The sequence below is a fragment of the Nesoenas mayeri genome, assembly GCF_963082525.1.
Source record: "Nesoenas mayeri genome assembly, chromosome: W".
NCBI classification, from domain to species: domain Eukaryota; kingdom Metazoa; phylum Chordata; class Aves; order Columbiformes; family Columbidae; genus Nesoenas; species Nesoenas mayeri.
This window is the reverse complement of record NC_137553.1, coordinates 15889508-15906384: the sequence shown is the minus strand read 5'-3', so window position 1 is coordinate 15906384 and position 16877 is coordinate 15889508. Positions and strand designations below refer to the sequence as shown.

Here is a 16877-nt window from a genome sequence, read left to right as displayed (position 1 = left end):
ACGCCAAGAGAAGCAGCAACATTGACTCCACCAGGCCCTCAAAATCCCAGTGGGAGACAAGGCTCCCGTGGAGCATCTACAGGTTTTCCAAGTGTTTTTTCCTTCCCAGAAGGGTGGAAATGTTGTTCAAAATCAGTGGCAACCACCACATTCTTCCACACTGAAAGCTGGTTACAAATTCGGACTAAAAAAAAAAAGGGGAAAGTGACACACGTGCATCCCATCGGGGGTAGGGAGTGTTTGTGTGATCAGTCCCTCCCAATATAGGCAGAAATTTCTCCAGAAGAGTGGAAAATTTTGGTAAGAAACCATGGGATTGTTCATTTAAAAGCCAAATTTGTTTCATCTTGTGGTAGCTGCCCATGAGCACATGCATGGTGATACTGTTCTCACTGTTTTCCATGGTTATGCTGTCTATAATATCTGAGAAATCTTTCAGGATTTGAAGAAAAAAGTAAGATTTTGATTAAATGCAATAGTTGCTGCCTATTCTGTTGGCTGTCGTAGTACAGTTGGCTGTAAAACAGCTTGTAAAAATGCAGATTTTTACATTTGCATTGTTTTATTTTCCTTTATTTTTCCAAGTCTTTTCTTCCTCTTAAAATTCCTTCTGTCCAGAAATTACTGTGCAGGAGAAATAATATTGTCCCACTGTTTTATACAGCAGAGCTTTCGCAAGTTAATGCATTTTTAATAATAGATAATTCTGAAATCTGTAGTTTGTTATTATGGGAACTAAAGAATTTTAGTTAAATTCTTCAACTTTGAACATCTTGCTTATAGTAATATGGGAATTTTTAAGCCCAGACCTTTAGTATATTTGAGTATCCAAGCTCCTGTTGTTCCCAGAATTTTTTCATGTATGTAGCTTGTTTGTGTATTCAGTTGCCAGGATGCTGAAAGAAATCAGCCCAAAAAAGGCCAATTGTCCCATTTCACAGAGCGTCACAGAAGATGCATGTTTTTGTTGGATGTTTTTGAACAAGAGCTGGATGGGAAAATACTTTCTGCAAATTTCTGTGAAGCTTTTTGAGTATTGAGAAAAGCACCTGCTCTGCATTGGAACTAAACCTCATGGTCTCAAAGTTGTTGGTTTTTTTTTTTTTTTTGTGAAGAAAACAAAGTAAAAATCTCCAGAGGCTGAATAAGAACACAAATCTGGATTTCTGACATGAGTATGAGCATGTTGATTGTCACATTTGCTTTTTTCGTTTCCACTGGAAATTCCTAAAAGGTGGAGATCTGTGCTGATGGACATTCTTCTCGAAACTGGTGAAGGTTCTTCAAGCCAAAATCTATTTTATTTTCATTTCCAGCTCTGGCACAGATTATATTGTGAACGTGAACAAACTGTTGTTACCACGAACGATGTTCAACTATATGCCACGGTGTTTTAAATCACTTTAATTAACGTGCTAAAATCCCCATCTTTTAAAGTCCTGACAACACCTGTTTTATTGAAAATATAAGGATAGTCTTGCCCTTCATTCCAAAAAGTGAGTAGCAGATAAATCCACCCTAATGCCCGTGAACTAATAGTGGAAATTTTATTTGCACATAAATCAGGTCGTTGATTCTAGCGAAGACGCTGTAGCTCCTTTGCAGCAACTCCTGGGATTGTCTTTTTTTTATTTTTATTTTTCTACTAGTAGAAGCTATTTGGACAAACTATATATATATATAAAGATATTTATTAAAAAAAGATGAGTGTCTTGTGCAGATGCAGGAGCTCACGTGGGAGGAGAATTTCAGCTTTATGACACAACCAAAGCTTCATGAGACCTTATCAAGCTTTATGATTAAAGTCCTGGATGATTTTTATTTCTTCCTTCCTATGATTCTGTATAAATTTTTTCTCCCCAGTGATTTTTTGAAGCTAATAAATAGCTGGATAGTAAATATATTTGTTAATTATTTTTGAATTATTTATTTCAGATAGCACTGCTTTTTCATCATCAAATCCCCACACTTTCCAGATTAATTTTAACAGTTTGTACATGGCTTTGTGCGAGCAGCAGAAATCTGACCAAGCAACTCTCCTTTTATACACACTTCTGCATCAAAATAGCAACGTATGGACCTATGTGTTGGCACAGACCAACATAGAAAATCTCCTAAGTGTTGTGTCATTGCAGGAATATGATCCTAAACATGTCACTGCAGTAAAATATAATATTTATAAAGCTCCCAGGCTTTGATTCCCTCTTAGTCTTGATCCACCTGGGCATGGTGTAAAGAAACTGGTAGCAGATATCATACTATTTATTATTATAATTTTTTTTTTAGATAGTCAGGCCAAGCGTACGGGGATAATAGTTAATAAAATGAGCTGTAACTTGCCTAATACGCCAAATATCTTACAGGGTTGACCTGAGGCTGAAACTCTTCAAGGAAGAGCTGGCAGATTTTATAGAAATGCAACTCTTGTGACTTTTTAGCTGCTTTAAATAGGATTGTGGTTAATGGTCAATGTAACAGGCACATGGTACAGGTTTTTGTAGGTTATAAATTAGCTTTAGTAACATTTAGTTCCAGTTCGGAGTTGATAGACACCACTGTTGGCAAACTGGGGGGAGATGGTTAATATTGAATTAATTCATGACTAAACTTCTGTGTCGTCTGCTGCAGATTATCTAGGTGAGGGCTGAGGCATTTTGCATGAATTCTGTGAACAAATGGTTGTATTTAATTTTCTGGGCTTTTAATATATGATACACCATGTTGCACAGCTGCTGACAATATCAATTTATTTTTAGAGAAATAAAGGTTAGGTGTGTGCATTGTTTTCTAATTCTGATGTCTGATTATATTGTAAAATTGCCAGAAAAAGCAGGAGGTGCATATGTCAGCTCCAGATGCAGGTACTCAAATGCTTCACAATGTGCAATATCTTCATATATTATCACTCATCCTTCTTCCCTCTCAAAAGAAAACCCAAAAAACAAAACCAAAAAAACCCACAAAATGACAATTAATAATCAGCAACATTAAACATGTTGTGGGAAAAGCTGAGAAAATTAAGAAAAGCATCAGTAAAAACTCAACAGCATGTTTGATTTTTTTTTTTTTTTTAGTACCAAAATTTGAAACTGTCTTTTCTTATTTGACTCTTCACACATCCTGTTGCTTTTTGTGATTGCTACTGACATCTTTGCCCAGTCCTCTTATTTTTAGTGAGTAGGTAAGGATGAGAAAAGCAATTTTAATTGCTTAGGAAGAGGCAGAAAGGATTGTGGGTGGGATGGTTTCTGGACAGAGAAGTCACGATCTCCTAATTACAACCCTGTGGTGAAAAAGGCTAATTTAGTCTTGCGCTTATCAACAAGATGAAGAAACAACAGAGCTGGATGTTTCCTTCCCTATATGGCAACGGCAAGAGCGCTGCTCACACGCTGCCTGTGGTGTACGACTATATTTAATGTTTTTAATAAAATATTTACAGGCTGTTGAAAAATCAGAGTGTAGAGAAACATTTTTTTTTCACTTGAATATTAACAATAAAACTGCGAGAGGCTTTGTAAAAGCAAAGTTAGTGCAGAAAAGAGCTTGAGAAGCGTTGGGATAAACACGTGACATCGGGAGGGGAGGAGGTTGGAGAGAGATGTGATAAGAAATAAAGCCCAGAGGTTGAATCCTTCGAGTTTATGGGTGCAAAACAATTAAGGTAATTAATTAGAGGCAAACCAGTGCTCTCTGTGGATAGATTTGACTGAGAGCGGATGAATTTTTGGAGGAATATTGGGGCAATGAGGAACGACGCATACAGGTGCAGACAGAGATGCATAGACACAGAGTTCTTGTTAGCAGCGAGATCAGAGCCAGGCAGAGCTGAGCTCACTTTTATTATCAGTTCTCAGTTTATAGGTTTACAGATATGGGCCTGGACTAAGAGGTTAGATAGGATGTTTTTTCAATAATTGTTATTCCAAACACACCACACTCATGTTGTGACTGTTTTCAGTCATGTTCCCATGCATATCTTGTGAGTGGTTCCACTTAAATTTGAGAAGAAACTTATTCTCAGTGAGGGTGACAGAACACTGGAACAGGCTACCCAGGGAGGTTGTGGAGTCTCCTACTCTGGAGGCATTCAAGACCTGCCTGGACGCCTTCCTATGTAACCTCATCTAGGTGTTCCTGCTCTGGCAGAGGGATTGGACTAGATGATCTTTTGAGGTCCCTTCCAATCCCTAACATTCTGTGATTCTGTGATTCACATGCCCAGGCCCGACATTCACACATCATACATATGGGGGCAGTTTTCTGGCCCGAGATATCATTCTCACTGGCCTGGGCTATCACTCCTTACACTCATAAAAAGCATACTTCTGTATAACCTGTCCAAGGCCCTTCAGCTGGAACCACACATGCTGCTGTTCCCACAGAATATGGCACAAGTCAGCGACTTCTTCATAGAGAAGCAGTTGGGTGATGTAGAAAGGTCTGAGATGGGAGCTCAGGTAAGCTGAGTGCTCAGCTTAAATGTTTAGGCACGTTGTTCCTGTTTTGCTGCACTCACTGCATTGCATTTGTTGCATTTTCTCCTATTTTAATACTTTTCTGATTTCGGTGCCCAGGAAGCATCATAACAGATGTTCTGTGACATTTCCTGGGATTTTTAAAATGTGTCTTTGCTCTTTTGTAACTTGAATTTTTAAATGGGTTCCAGGTGTCTTTCTTAACTGTTGTAACAGATAAAGTCTCCGCATTTTTCTTCATTTGTTTATGAATTTACCTCTGTCATTTATATATAAATACCATTATTGTGCTTTATAATATTTTATCTATAGTAAAACAGAGCATCTTTTTTACTCTTATAATTCCTCTTGATAGAATCAATAGGGTGTTGGTGTGTCTTCCATAACTCTTTGTAAAATTTTATAAAATAGGTTCAATATCTGCTGCTAGTAGGGATGTTCACATCTAGAATTCGACTCTCTTATTGAAAGTATTTGCAAAAATTCTCTGGGAAGTGGTGGGACTGGTGAAATAGGGATTAATTAGCAATTTTTTTAATAAGCACAGTGTCGCAGTCTGAGGATGGGAAAATATTGAGCCTTTTTCTGTTTATAAGAGCAGTTAACACTCATATTGCAGGTAAAAATACCAGTGAGGTATCTGCTTGTAAAAAAAAATAAGCTATTTCTGTTGAATATATTTGCTTTGGCTGCTGAATTGACATTTTGTTGCTGCTCAACACGACTGGACTGAAATAATGAATATGAAGATGTATTTATATCAACTGATAATACATCATTTTTTTTTTCCTGTGGTATAAATTTGACTTTAGTCAGTTACTTATCTGACTCCGCGGTGTTGTATTTTGTTGTGTACTAAAACCAAACTATTTTTAGAAATAGTTTTTGGGGAAGCTGCTCCTGACCTTGGACTGATTGTAACACCTGCAATTTTCAGGCTTGGTTTATACCTGCCTCTTGTTTTGGGGATTAAAAGTGTTTGGTTTTTTTTTTTTTTCTTTTTAACCAGTGGCTGTGTCTTACCAGTTAAAAGCTGCTTCTGATGGAGAAATTTTAGAAGTGGTCTAGTAATGATCATTTAATGACTATGAATAAAAGGCCCAGCAATACAAAAATAAGTGGTTATAGTCTTCTCCGTACATGGCTGGACATTGGCATTGCATGAGAAGACAGAGATAAAAGTTTTAAGGTATGTGCGTAAGATAAAAGTGTAGAAATGCATTTTGGTTACAGTTCTAGATAAATTTTTGTAAAATTAAATTTCCAGAATGTCTCAGAATCAAGGTACCATTTTTTAACGGAGTTTGCAGCAAGACTTAAAGAACACAAATGCACTTTCACGGCTACAGTTTGGCCTATTTTAATATTAATGTGCATAGACAGAAGAGATAAGTTGTTGTTTTCCCTGCAAAATCAAGTTATAAATGCAGTTCTTTAATAATTTTAGATTGTTCCCTGCTTATCGCAACGCTTGGAAATGACTTTTAGCTTACGTGATGCAGAGCTACGTACAAACTAAATATTTCAGATGGAAATAGTTCGAATAATGGACTAACACTGTGACATCTATCTCCCTTTTCTTCCATCCAAGGAAAAATATTAATACTGTTTTTGTTTTTTTTTTTTTTTTGCTATATGCTGAGTCAATACTCTAAGGAAAAACCTGCTCTTTGCTTTTCTCTCAAGACCTATATTCAAAAAACCACAAAGACATCGACTCCAGTTCTGACTGTAGAGAGAAGCTTATGAAGGACCCTTTGAAATGGTAAAGGAAGAATATTTGCAACGTGTAAATATTATTTTCCCTCTGCTTTTCTTGCGGTGTTGCCTTGACCCATCCATCAAAAGCTTTTGTGGCCTTGAAGCATTTAGATCAATCTCATTGGTTTTCATAGAAACTTTAATGTGTTTTTAGCATGTTTGGGACTGGTTGGTTGTATTATAAGAGAATATTCTGGTAATTTTAGAGGCTTGTGAAGCCGCTCACCAGAATCCGTTTCATCCACTACACTCGGCCTATTTTGAAAAACAGCAAGTTTTTTGATGTCTAGAAGCTTTTTGGCAACAAATTCTACGTCTTATCCACTATCTTGGAATTGAGAGTTTTCTCCAGTTCCTTTTTCCAACAGATTTTGGGATTTTTAGGCCTATTTCTGCGGTGGGGAAGCCGCGTTGTCCGGAACCAGTGGAAAGCCCATTTTCAGTTGGTAGCAAGACGTTTGCATCTGGATTAGCTTTAGCTGAGCGCTCAGTGCACTGCTCATCACAATAAAATCTCCTTTTCCTTATTATTGCAAGACTTTGGCTTTGGTTACTTGTCCTGGTGGAAACATTGCAAGACCTTGGGCTGAACTCTCCTCGTAACGTCAGTTCTCTTTGGCTGAGTATTATCTAGAATAGGAAAAACAGGCCTTTTCTAGGCTTAACCCAACCCAAACTGATTCTTTTCTGGGATTATGTCCACACACCAAACTGGGATTTGAATTTCAGGTCTTGATATTTCTGTGTGCACCTCAGCACCATTATATTTGATGAGAAAAGTCCTTTCAGACCAAGTTGTGCTTGAATGGTTTGAAACAATTGTTTTTGCTGCTTGAACATGTGAAAATCTTGTTTAAGAGTTTTAATAAATTTTAATAATTTTTATTTTAATTCTCATTTTCCCATAGTCTAAAGGGGAACTAGAGCTTTCAGCGCCTATAGTAACTGGTAGGGCTAGAAATCGCATTTATTAGGAATTGAAATTCTGCGTCTGACCACAAGAAAGAATTTGTTTAGACTCTTGCAGAGACGGAAAGAAACAGATGGAAGGTGTTTGAACACTGTATGTCGCTATTTAGGAGTGGTTATTGCAAGAGGGAGGAATTATTATATTGTTAAGGGCAGCATGATACACAGGACATTTTAATTCTCCTCTCTATTGTCTGAGGTATTTGAAAGACTAAACTAATCCACACATTTTTTCCTTCCCTTAAAGGTTCTGCCAGTTCTTGAAATTCTCTATCACGTCGAAGAAAGGAATTCCCACCACGTTTACATGGCTCTTATCATTTTGCTGGTCCTCACGGAGGACAACGGCTTTAACCGATCCATCCATGAGGTGGTGAGTTGTTGTTTTGGTCAATTCTTCAGCTCTAAAAATCATTTAAATGTTTATTTTTAGAAAGAGGCATCTGTATATCTGTGAACGTGCTCCCTCTTGTAGAGGAGATGTTGCATATACTTATTTTTCTGTCTCATTTTAATAGCCAGACAGGCTTCCTCAGAAATACTGAGTGTTTGCCATGGGAGGACTATAAAAAAGAGAAAAAACCAAAAAAAGCCTTTTTGATTTCTCATTACAAACTTTGCTTAACCAGTTTGATGCAGCTGAGAGGAGCTTTTAGTTGGAGTTTTATTTTCAAGCCTGAACGTTCCTTCCTTACTTGGCACTTCTTTTTCTTCCTGCTATGTTAATATCTATTTTATGTTGTTGGTGTAAGATGATCCAAATTTTTACTAGTTTTGATAGGTCTTGACCATCTGCCTTGGATAATTATGTTCTAATTTCCTACCTTCTAAAGCTGTGAGAATACAGAAGAGATCTGCACTGATTTTATTGAATTTTTTTTTTTTACTGGGATATTATGTGAAATTAATTAAATGCAAAAAGCTGGAAGCAAATGTCATGTTATCTAAACAAAACTCTTATTCTGGGATAATTTCCAGCCTCTTTTGGAGATAAATGGCATTTTATTCATTGTGCCAAGCAGTAGAGATTTAAAATATTTACTCTCTGAAATTCCATATGCACTGTACGTGTACATTTATTTTTGAGTTCCATATCACTAAGTCATTTAATTTCTCTTATTAATCGAATTTGGTGAGAGCAGACAAAGTTTCACTCCTGCCTCAGTCTTTTTCCCTATTATTTTTCATTCATTTTAAAGGCTTTGCACACGCTCTGTCAATAAATTCCTTATGGGATGAGTAAAAGTGGAAGATTTCCCTAAAATTAATGAGGATCCAGCTGCAGAAGGAAAACATAAATCAGGTTTTCTTGTCCAATTTATTCTTGCTTTTGCAGCTAAACCTGCCAATATAGTTGTATTGTGAATATTAGTTTACTACTTCAGTTTTAATAAAAATCTTTGATTTTAAGTCAGATTTTCACTAATTGCTTCTTTCTTTTACCCTGTGGTTGTGTTTTTTTCCTACTCCATAGTGTCTGCTGTGAAGAATCAATTCATTAGTTAATTAACGGCCAGAGTTTTGCTTCTTAGCTGGATAATGAGAGGTGGCTGGGAAGTCTCTGAAAATGGACAATTTTGCCATCCAAAGCCAACAGAGCACCATGACACTGCAAATTGATAACCTTAATTCTTCTTTTATTTCTTATTATTTCTCTTCCCTTTTTCTCCATTCTTTGATGGATGAGATGTGTTTCATGCCAAAGGAGAGAGCAAACTCAGAGGCACAGCAAAATGCTTTTCCACCCTTGAAGTGCTTTTCTTATTGAATTTTAAGGGTTTTTTTTATTGCCCCATGCTCTTAAAATTAATGTCACGTGGATAGATTGGTGCAGGGAAGGAGAAAGAGATCTCCCCTTTATTCAAAAATTCAAATTTGTACTCCAAAATCCACTATAATGTGGACAAGAGATGGTGATACCAACTCAAATATTCCCTATGGAAAGGATTCCTTATCTATAGAAAAAACACATTCCATTATATTAAAAAAAAAAAAAAAAAAAAAGTTACCTTCTTGATTTATGGCATTCCTGAACTTTACAGAGTCTACTTTTGGACACAGTTTAATTACTAATTATTTATTATAATTATTTCTTAACTAAAATACTTTGACACGCAAAGTCAGTTCCTTCATTTCTGATTAAGACATGGATTATAATTATTTTTTTAATTAATTATTCTGTCTGCTTCAGAAGGAGGTTTTAATGTAGGGAAAATCCCCTGTTGAATAAGAGTTTTGATGACAACAGAATAGAAAAAAAATAAAGAATAAGATATACATAAGGTTGTTAAGTGCAGAACATGAAGCTTCAACTGTGTTTTTGTTGCTTGTAAATTGAATTTGTCCAGCAATTTTTGGTGGTGATTCAGGAATTGGTACAATTTTTACCTCTATAGGTTAGAGATATTGGGATATTCGTGGAAAGTCATTATTTTGACTGCAACTGCAGCATTTTTATTGTAAAGCCTTTGATTTGCCACCTGCCAAATTTAAAAGAAACAAAAATGCAAAATTTAGTTGTGTTGTGACCCAAAATGACAATAAGTGAAAGAATATGACCCAGGTAAGAAATTAAAATCTTAAGGAGTGGAAGTCAAGTGATGGTCAAGTGGGGAATTGCAAATATTAGTGTTTGAACTGGTAAATATGGTAAACTGAAAACCAAGTGGAAAAAATTCCGACTATTGAAATGTGTGAGCTCTGGAATAACCTACATAGTGGAAAACCAAATCCAATCGATATTTAAATGTGTTCAGTGTTTGTACTGCCATGAGGAAACAAAATCCAGCTTTAATGAGCGATGCTACAGGTTTCAAAGTTAATATTTTTCGGTTTTAAACTCAAGTATTTCCGCTTTTCACATCAGCTGTAAACACCTTTGCCTTTGTTTCTGTTCCTGAAAGTATCTCCAAGTCCTGGTTTTTAAATATTTCAGAATTTCACTAACTTAATACATATATGAAATTTTAATTTTTGCTTTCCAGATACCACTTCTTTATCACATCTGTATTATTTTCAATGATCATGAAGTTCTAATGAAACACACTTAATATAGTGAATATAAAGTTACACAGAGCGATAGCTTTGTGTACTGTAGCACGGAATGACCTTACAACCCTTGAAGTTATACGGAAGATATGCATTTATTTACGACGCCAGACACATGGGGAATCATTTCACCTAATGCGTGTGTAAAATTACAGTAGCTGTGAGCTTGGTTAAATGCAGTAAAGTGTTACATATTCATGAAAGTTTTAGGAATGCCTATACATATTCATAACCTGTCCCCGAGAAGGCGGTTCTTATTACAATGAGTTCCGGGAGACCATTTCCATAGTCTCCATCTCTGGCTCCTCCTGGTTGCAGCTGCGCAGTGATCGTGAACCCGAGTCCTCTTTCTCTGTACACAGTCACCTTTGGTCCAGTGTGATGAGTTGGTTAGGTCTCAGACTGCTGAGTTGGTTAAAACTGGCATATCTCCTGTCCTGTGCCCAAGTTTCTGTAATCTAGTTCACCCAAGGATGCACCAAGGATGCATCCAAGGATTATTATTTTTGCAAGGCGTCAGTGAAGTCCTGTTTTTTGTACAATAAGTTACACAGAGCTAAACAAGGCTAGGCAATAGTGATGTGGGTTAAAGGGTTAGCTCTCTAAGTGTCTTTAGTGATGTGGGGTAGGGTTAGTTCTTTAAGTGTTAGTTATTAAGTGTTAATAAATTAGTTGTCAATTCTCTGTATCAGTACAAATTTTTATTTTGACCTAGAATAATCCTGAATTTATAGAGCATATTCTCCATGTTTTTAGGAATTTTTGTGCTTATTTTACTGTATTTCTCCAGGTTGGATGGCTGAATATTCTATTAATAAGATGAAAGAGCAGATTGATTCTCCTACAATAAATTCAGAAATTGTGGTTAAACTTTATCCACCCTGATGGTGCAGAGCACTGAAAAATCTGAAGCTCTTAACTTGGAACAAGGGAAAATGTGAAGGAACTGGGAACATTCTGCAGGTGGTTAGGGTGGAACTGAAGAGTTTCTGAAGTTTTTAAAGAATTTATAAATTAAAGGGTAAGATCAAAAAGAATATAGGAGTGTGGTGCACAGGGAGTAGAAATCAGGGAATTGCCAAATTTAATCATCTTTCTACACTTAGGGTCTTTCCACATGGCTTATAATAAAGTTGATGAGATCTATTGACTGATAATACTGCAGAGGTCCCTCCCCATTCCCTCCCCCCTCCCTCTTTTCCCTTTTTCTATAGTTTTTGCTTTAGAATACAGTAAATTTTTTCACATTTGAGACTGGAAAGCTACTTTACCTATCTTAAGGAATACAAGAGCCCAGACGACTTCCTATGTCCTTATTCAGATCTAGGTGCTCAAGAACTTTATTTTTTTTTGTTTGTTTTTGTTTTCAGATACTGAAAAATATCACTCGGTATGCCGAGCGTGTCCTAACAGAGATCTCACTGGGGAGCCTCCTGATACTGGTCATGGTAAGAACCATCCAATACAACATGACCCGGACAAGGGTAAGAATTAAGTGGATTTCAAACTTAAACGGGATTGATTTCAAACAGGGTCTGCAGTTTTTCTTCGTTTTGTTGCAACCAGCTGACATCTGAATTTATGGGAGGGAAGGAAATGGGAAGATGAGCTGGATTAATTAAGTGCAATGTTAAATGGTTCTGAACTTGTTGCACAGTTTCTGTATTATCTGTATTATTGAGTAGGATTCTTTAAAGACCATAATTCAAGCACCAAGCTCCTTATTTTCCTAGAAGAAAAAGTTCCATAGTTTGAGAAGAAATTATTCTGTATAGGTTGTTTCCCTCTCTGAAATTGCTCAGAAGTGGGAATTTCAGCTCTATTTATTGTTAATGTTTTTATGAGGTAGGACAGTGACTGAGCCATAAAACCTTTCTGAGCTCTAGCAAAGCAAAACTGCTTCAATTTCATAGCTTCATATCCAATTATTTTTGTGCATTTTTCAAGAATACATTCTATACCTTATCTCAAACATGGTATCATATAGTTTTGAATATTTTCAACAATTCAAGTCACAGATGTTTTTACATTACAAGTAGTAAAAAAATCACTTAAATATATTTTAAATTGGGAAACTTAAGGATTTCACTTATATGATCAAAAGAGTTAGAAGAAACGAGGACATTCTTGGCATGGATTTGTAGGATTTGGAATCTTTTATGTTATATAAATACATATTTTAGATTTGAATAGGCAAAAATAAATCCCTGTTGGATTGGATAAGCGGACAAGTTTGGCTCTGTGAAAACCCTTGACTTTGATAGGGCTGTTATTTAAATACGTCTGGTCAAATGGTTTCAGGGATAAGACCACAAAAAAGAAGGGAAGGAAGAGGAGGAGAATCTTTCAGTATTTGTTACATCTGTGATATCATTTAAATCAACTTTACTAAATATATGTGAAGACACACACATGAAGTCTGAAACAATCTCTCTTTTATAAGCCTTAGATTTTAAGAAAACCTATTTAAACCATCACCACATTTTGCATTTTTTTTCTCTATGCTTTTGACTATGTCCTTTAAAACAACATATATTACTCTGTCTTTTGAATGATTCCTTTAATAGGCATCAGTGTGTATCAAAAGGACACTGTGTGTTTTGGTTTTTTTTTGCTTTCCTCTTCTTTCTGACAGGACAAATACCTTCACACAAATTGTCTGGCTGCCTTAGCAAATATGTCAGCACAGTTCCGCTCACTTCATCAGTATGCTGCTCAGAGGATCATCAGGTAAATAGAAAAACTGCTCTTGAATTTCATCTTTTGCTGAATCTCAGGAGTAAAAAACCTCAAATTTTACATGCCTTAATAGATACCGATGAAATAAATAGCTGTAATGATAAGTGAATAGCTAAATACTCCCATAGTATTATTTGCTTTATACTAGAAATTGTTCTGAATGCACAAAAAAATATTAGTTTCTCTGTCTGAGAAACTTCTGAATTTTGATTCTCTTAATGGAGCAGCTCAGGAGCTGCTTTCAAACAAGGTTTTCAGGAATTTGTGTGAATTACTTTTTTTAGTTACATTATGATAAAAACACACTGAGTGCTGGTTCTCAAGTACTACGCAGACTGGATTTTCAACTTGCTTTACTTCTTCCTGCATATTTGACAACAGATTTATTTGTTAAATCTGATGTAGCACAATGATAATTTTGTGACCAAGGCTATGCTAATATGAACCCTACAACTGTACTTTTCAGATGATAAAGCTTATTATTAGCTTATTAAAATAAATTAATTAAATAGCGTGCCTGTACACTTTGTAAAGGACGGGGTTATGTGGATGGGTTTTGATAGATTAAGACCTGTTGCTGAATTAGTCAGGCTCAAAGGTATCTCAAGGCCACTTCGAGAACAGAGTCTGCTGTGAGAAAGAGGGGCGTTCCTCAATCACCGGGGTCCTGGCGTGGCATGAATCATCGGACGTATCATCAGTGAGACTCCAGCGCACGGACAGCCCACGATACTCATTTAACGAATCCATGCTTGGAGCGTGGACGCGTGATTAGAATATAGTTACGTATATAAGGAGACTTGTTTCTGTAATAAATGGCTTAGCGTGATTCACATTGAATCGACTTGTTTTGCTTGGTCCTTATCTCGCTCTACAGGGTTAGCCAGAGATATATCTTGTTCTTAAATCTCTGCTCTTTAGGATTTAGTTCTCTCCAAACCATTTCTCTTTTGGAAATGGTTGGTTGTCCAAGTGTGGACAAATAAGCAGGTTTAACACATTCTTTTACCTTTTCCCTGCTTGATAGTCGCCCTCTTTTCATACCCTTGGCAGTGATAGCGAGTGGTCAGAATTTGAATCAAATCTGTTTTCCCATTACATATCACAGCCATTGTCTAAAATACAATTTCTCAAATCGTAGATGTACATTCTGAGTTTTCCAAGCATTTGCAAAGTTTGGCCTCTGAAATCCTAGATGTGAGATCCACTACCTTGACACTCAAAAACTTGGTCTGGTTTCTAGTGGGATGCTTTGTTTTCCACTTCAGAGCTTTTTCCTCTCTTCCCGGTTTCTGATTTTGTTCCGTTTTCTTCTACTGCTGTTTCTGCTGACCAAAGCGAGATGTGTTCGTTAAATTTGGGGAAAGAAGAGGTTTATCTTGCTGCTCCCATTCCAGCCTGCTGTTATCACTGCTCAGTAATCTCGGAGTGATCTGTGTATTTCTGTGTGGCTTGGCTTTTTGTCAAAATACTCTAAATTTATGGACATCCACTGTTCAAAATTTAAGTTCACGGTTCAAAGAAAGCTCAGCTGGATTATTTTGGTTTAATTTGGATATGAAATGACTGAGCGTGTGGTCTGCTGGCTTCTCACAAGAGGTGGTAGCCGTCAGTGGAGCAGCAGCGACCTTGGGACTTTGGCAGATGCTTCTCACCTCAACCTTTAAATTTGGAATTATAAAAGGAGCTTTTTGAGCTGTGAGGCACCTTTTCCAACCTTCTCAGATGTGTTTTTCAACATCTATAGCTGTGTCTTTGAGGCAGATTCACTCCCTGATGTCTAAAACCTATCTCAAGACCCAAGGAAGGACGTGAATGCTCTTCGTACATGTCCTGGTTTTGTTAAAAAACAAGTATCTCTTTTAGTGAATTTTGCCTGTCAGCTAAAGCCTTCATATTAGCTGCATTTTCCTGGAGAACCAGACACATGTTTTGGTAAACATAGTAATGGAATGCTAACTTATTGATAAGGACAGATTCACATCTCGTGAGAGGGGCAATAAGAAACAGGTGACCAATAAACTGACCAACGGTGTACAACATTTCATTCACGTGAATACTTCATATAAAAGTGGGAGATCATGAGGATCTCGTCCTTTTGCCCTTTTTCGTCTTTCTTTGTCCCTTTTTCCTTATGGCTGACATTAGGAGAGGACCTTGCTAGTCGTCCCTGCGAACTGAGGCCTAGTGAGAGACTGAATCCAGCTCCGGTTGGCTGCAGAGTCCAATCCAGGACTTTGGGTGCCGGCTCTGCAGTTGCTGAGACTTTCAAGATTGGTTTTGTATATTTTATATTATTTTCTCTATTCTTATTAGTAGCATTAGTAAAACATTGTTAATTTTTCCAACTCTCTTCTCTCTGTCCTTCTTTTCCTCCCGATCGCCTGTCCTTAGTGGGAAGGGGGAGAAGGAGGGGCAAAAGGGGGAAGGGGGTGGGGAGAGAAGGTTAACAATACATCTGCCAGGGTTTTATTGTCACCCCGCAATCTAAACCCTCGACAACACCGCAACAGCACTAAGTAAAACATGCAAAGGCACTTACGTCCTTATTTAAATCAGAAATTTGATATTTTCTCTACTGAAGTAAGTCAACTGCAATTTTAAAGTAAATATATCAAAGATGAAAACATAAACAGCACCAGGCCTACATCTTTTTAAAAAACACAGAAACGTAGCAAATTGGGCAAGATATAGTAAAGTGCTCTAAAACCAGTATTTACTAACTCCTCTAATAAATACAATCTAGTCTGAAACAGCATATTCAAGATTCAAAAGAAAATTTCTCAGTGCTAATGTTTAAGTAATTGCGATTCATAATCTTCCTCTCAATGCACGCCAGATTTTATGAAGACTTTAAATCTTTAATGTTATTGAGAAAAAGGTCTTGAAGACATACATGCCACGTGTTAGCTCAGAGAAAATAGATTAATCTGCACCAATGGAAAACAAAACAAAACAATTCTGCTAAGCCTGAATAAATATTATTGTTTCTGCATCAGAATTTGAAAAATGAGCAGCAAATAACATCTTTCGCTGAGTTTGAAGACTTAATTGCTAGACTTTCAAAAGGGAGTTATGCTACAACATGACTCTATGGGAAAGCCAGTACAAAAGCCTTTTTTTGAAAGAAAAAAAAAGGAAAAAAAATAGTGTAAGTTAATTAAAGCAGCACATGTTAGTCAGCATCCCAAACTACCTGTATACACTCAGGAAGAAAGTCCTGATGTGCCTCGAAGATTTTACTACTGTTTTTGTCAGATAATCTATGTTCTAGGAAGTCCTCTGAGTCATTCCCAAAGTCAAACCCAACCAAAATACATTCTACACTCACTAAAATATTACATAGATTATAACAACATATTAAATCACTCATTCCATGACAATGACTAATTATTCTCTGCCTAAAATATCACCTATTAATGTTATTTCATACAGGATAAACAGCAAACAAAAAAAGCCTATCTGCCTTCTTGCCAAGGGTAAAATACATCCAAAAATATTAGAATTTTGGACAAAAGCTTTGATATCTGTTTAGTACTCTGTTGTTGATGACATGATGAACTGTGGTAATGATGAACCACAGTAGAAACTACACTAATTATTCGATTTGTAGTACCAAGATTGACTTGCAGATGTCCATGGAAAGGTGGGTTGGACTGGATGATCTCCAGAGGTCCCTTCCAACCTCAACCAGTCTTTGATTCTGTTCTCAAGTAATCCCTGACTTGATCCTTTCTCACTACTGGTACTTTCCTTCCTCCTTGATCCCCGCCTAACTTCCTAATCTAAGTAATAAGGTGACTTCTCTTGGCTTTCTAAAAATGCTCTGTTCTTGTGGGCCTAATTTTCAGATACACTAAATTTATATCTCAAAGCATAGAG

The 16877-nt window shown here is 36.7% G+C and overlaps 1 protein-coding gene across 1 annotated transcript in view; it reads left to right on the top strand.

Moving 5' to 3' along the window:
- Window positions 1–16877, top strand: part of LOC308051424 (dymeclin-like) — a 66070-nt gene that overhangs the window by 11282 nt on the left and 37911 nt on the right. Inside the window, 4 exon segments of the mRNA XM_080361849.1 lie at window positions 1940–2114; window positions 7456–7581; window positions 11627–11740; window positions 12892–12986. Of these exon segments, the coding sequence (XP_080217975.1) occupies window positions 1940–2114; window positions 7456–7581; window positions 11627–11740; window positions 12892–12986 (510 nt within the window).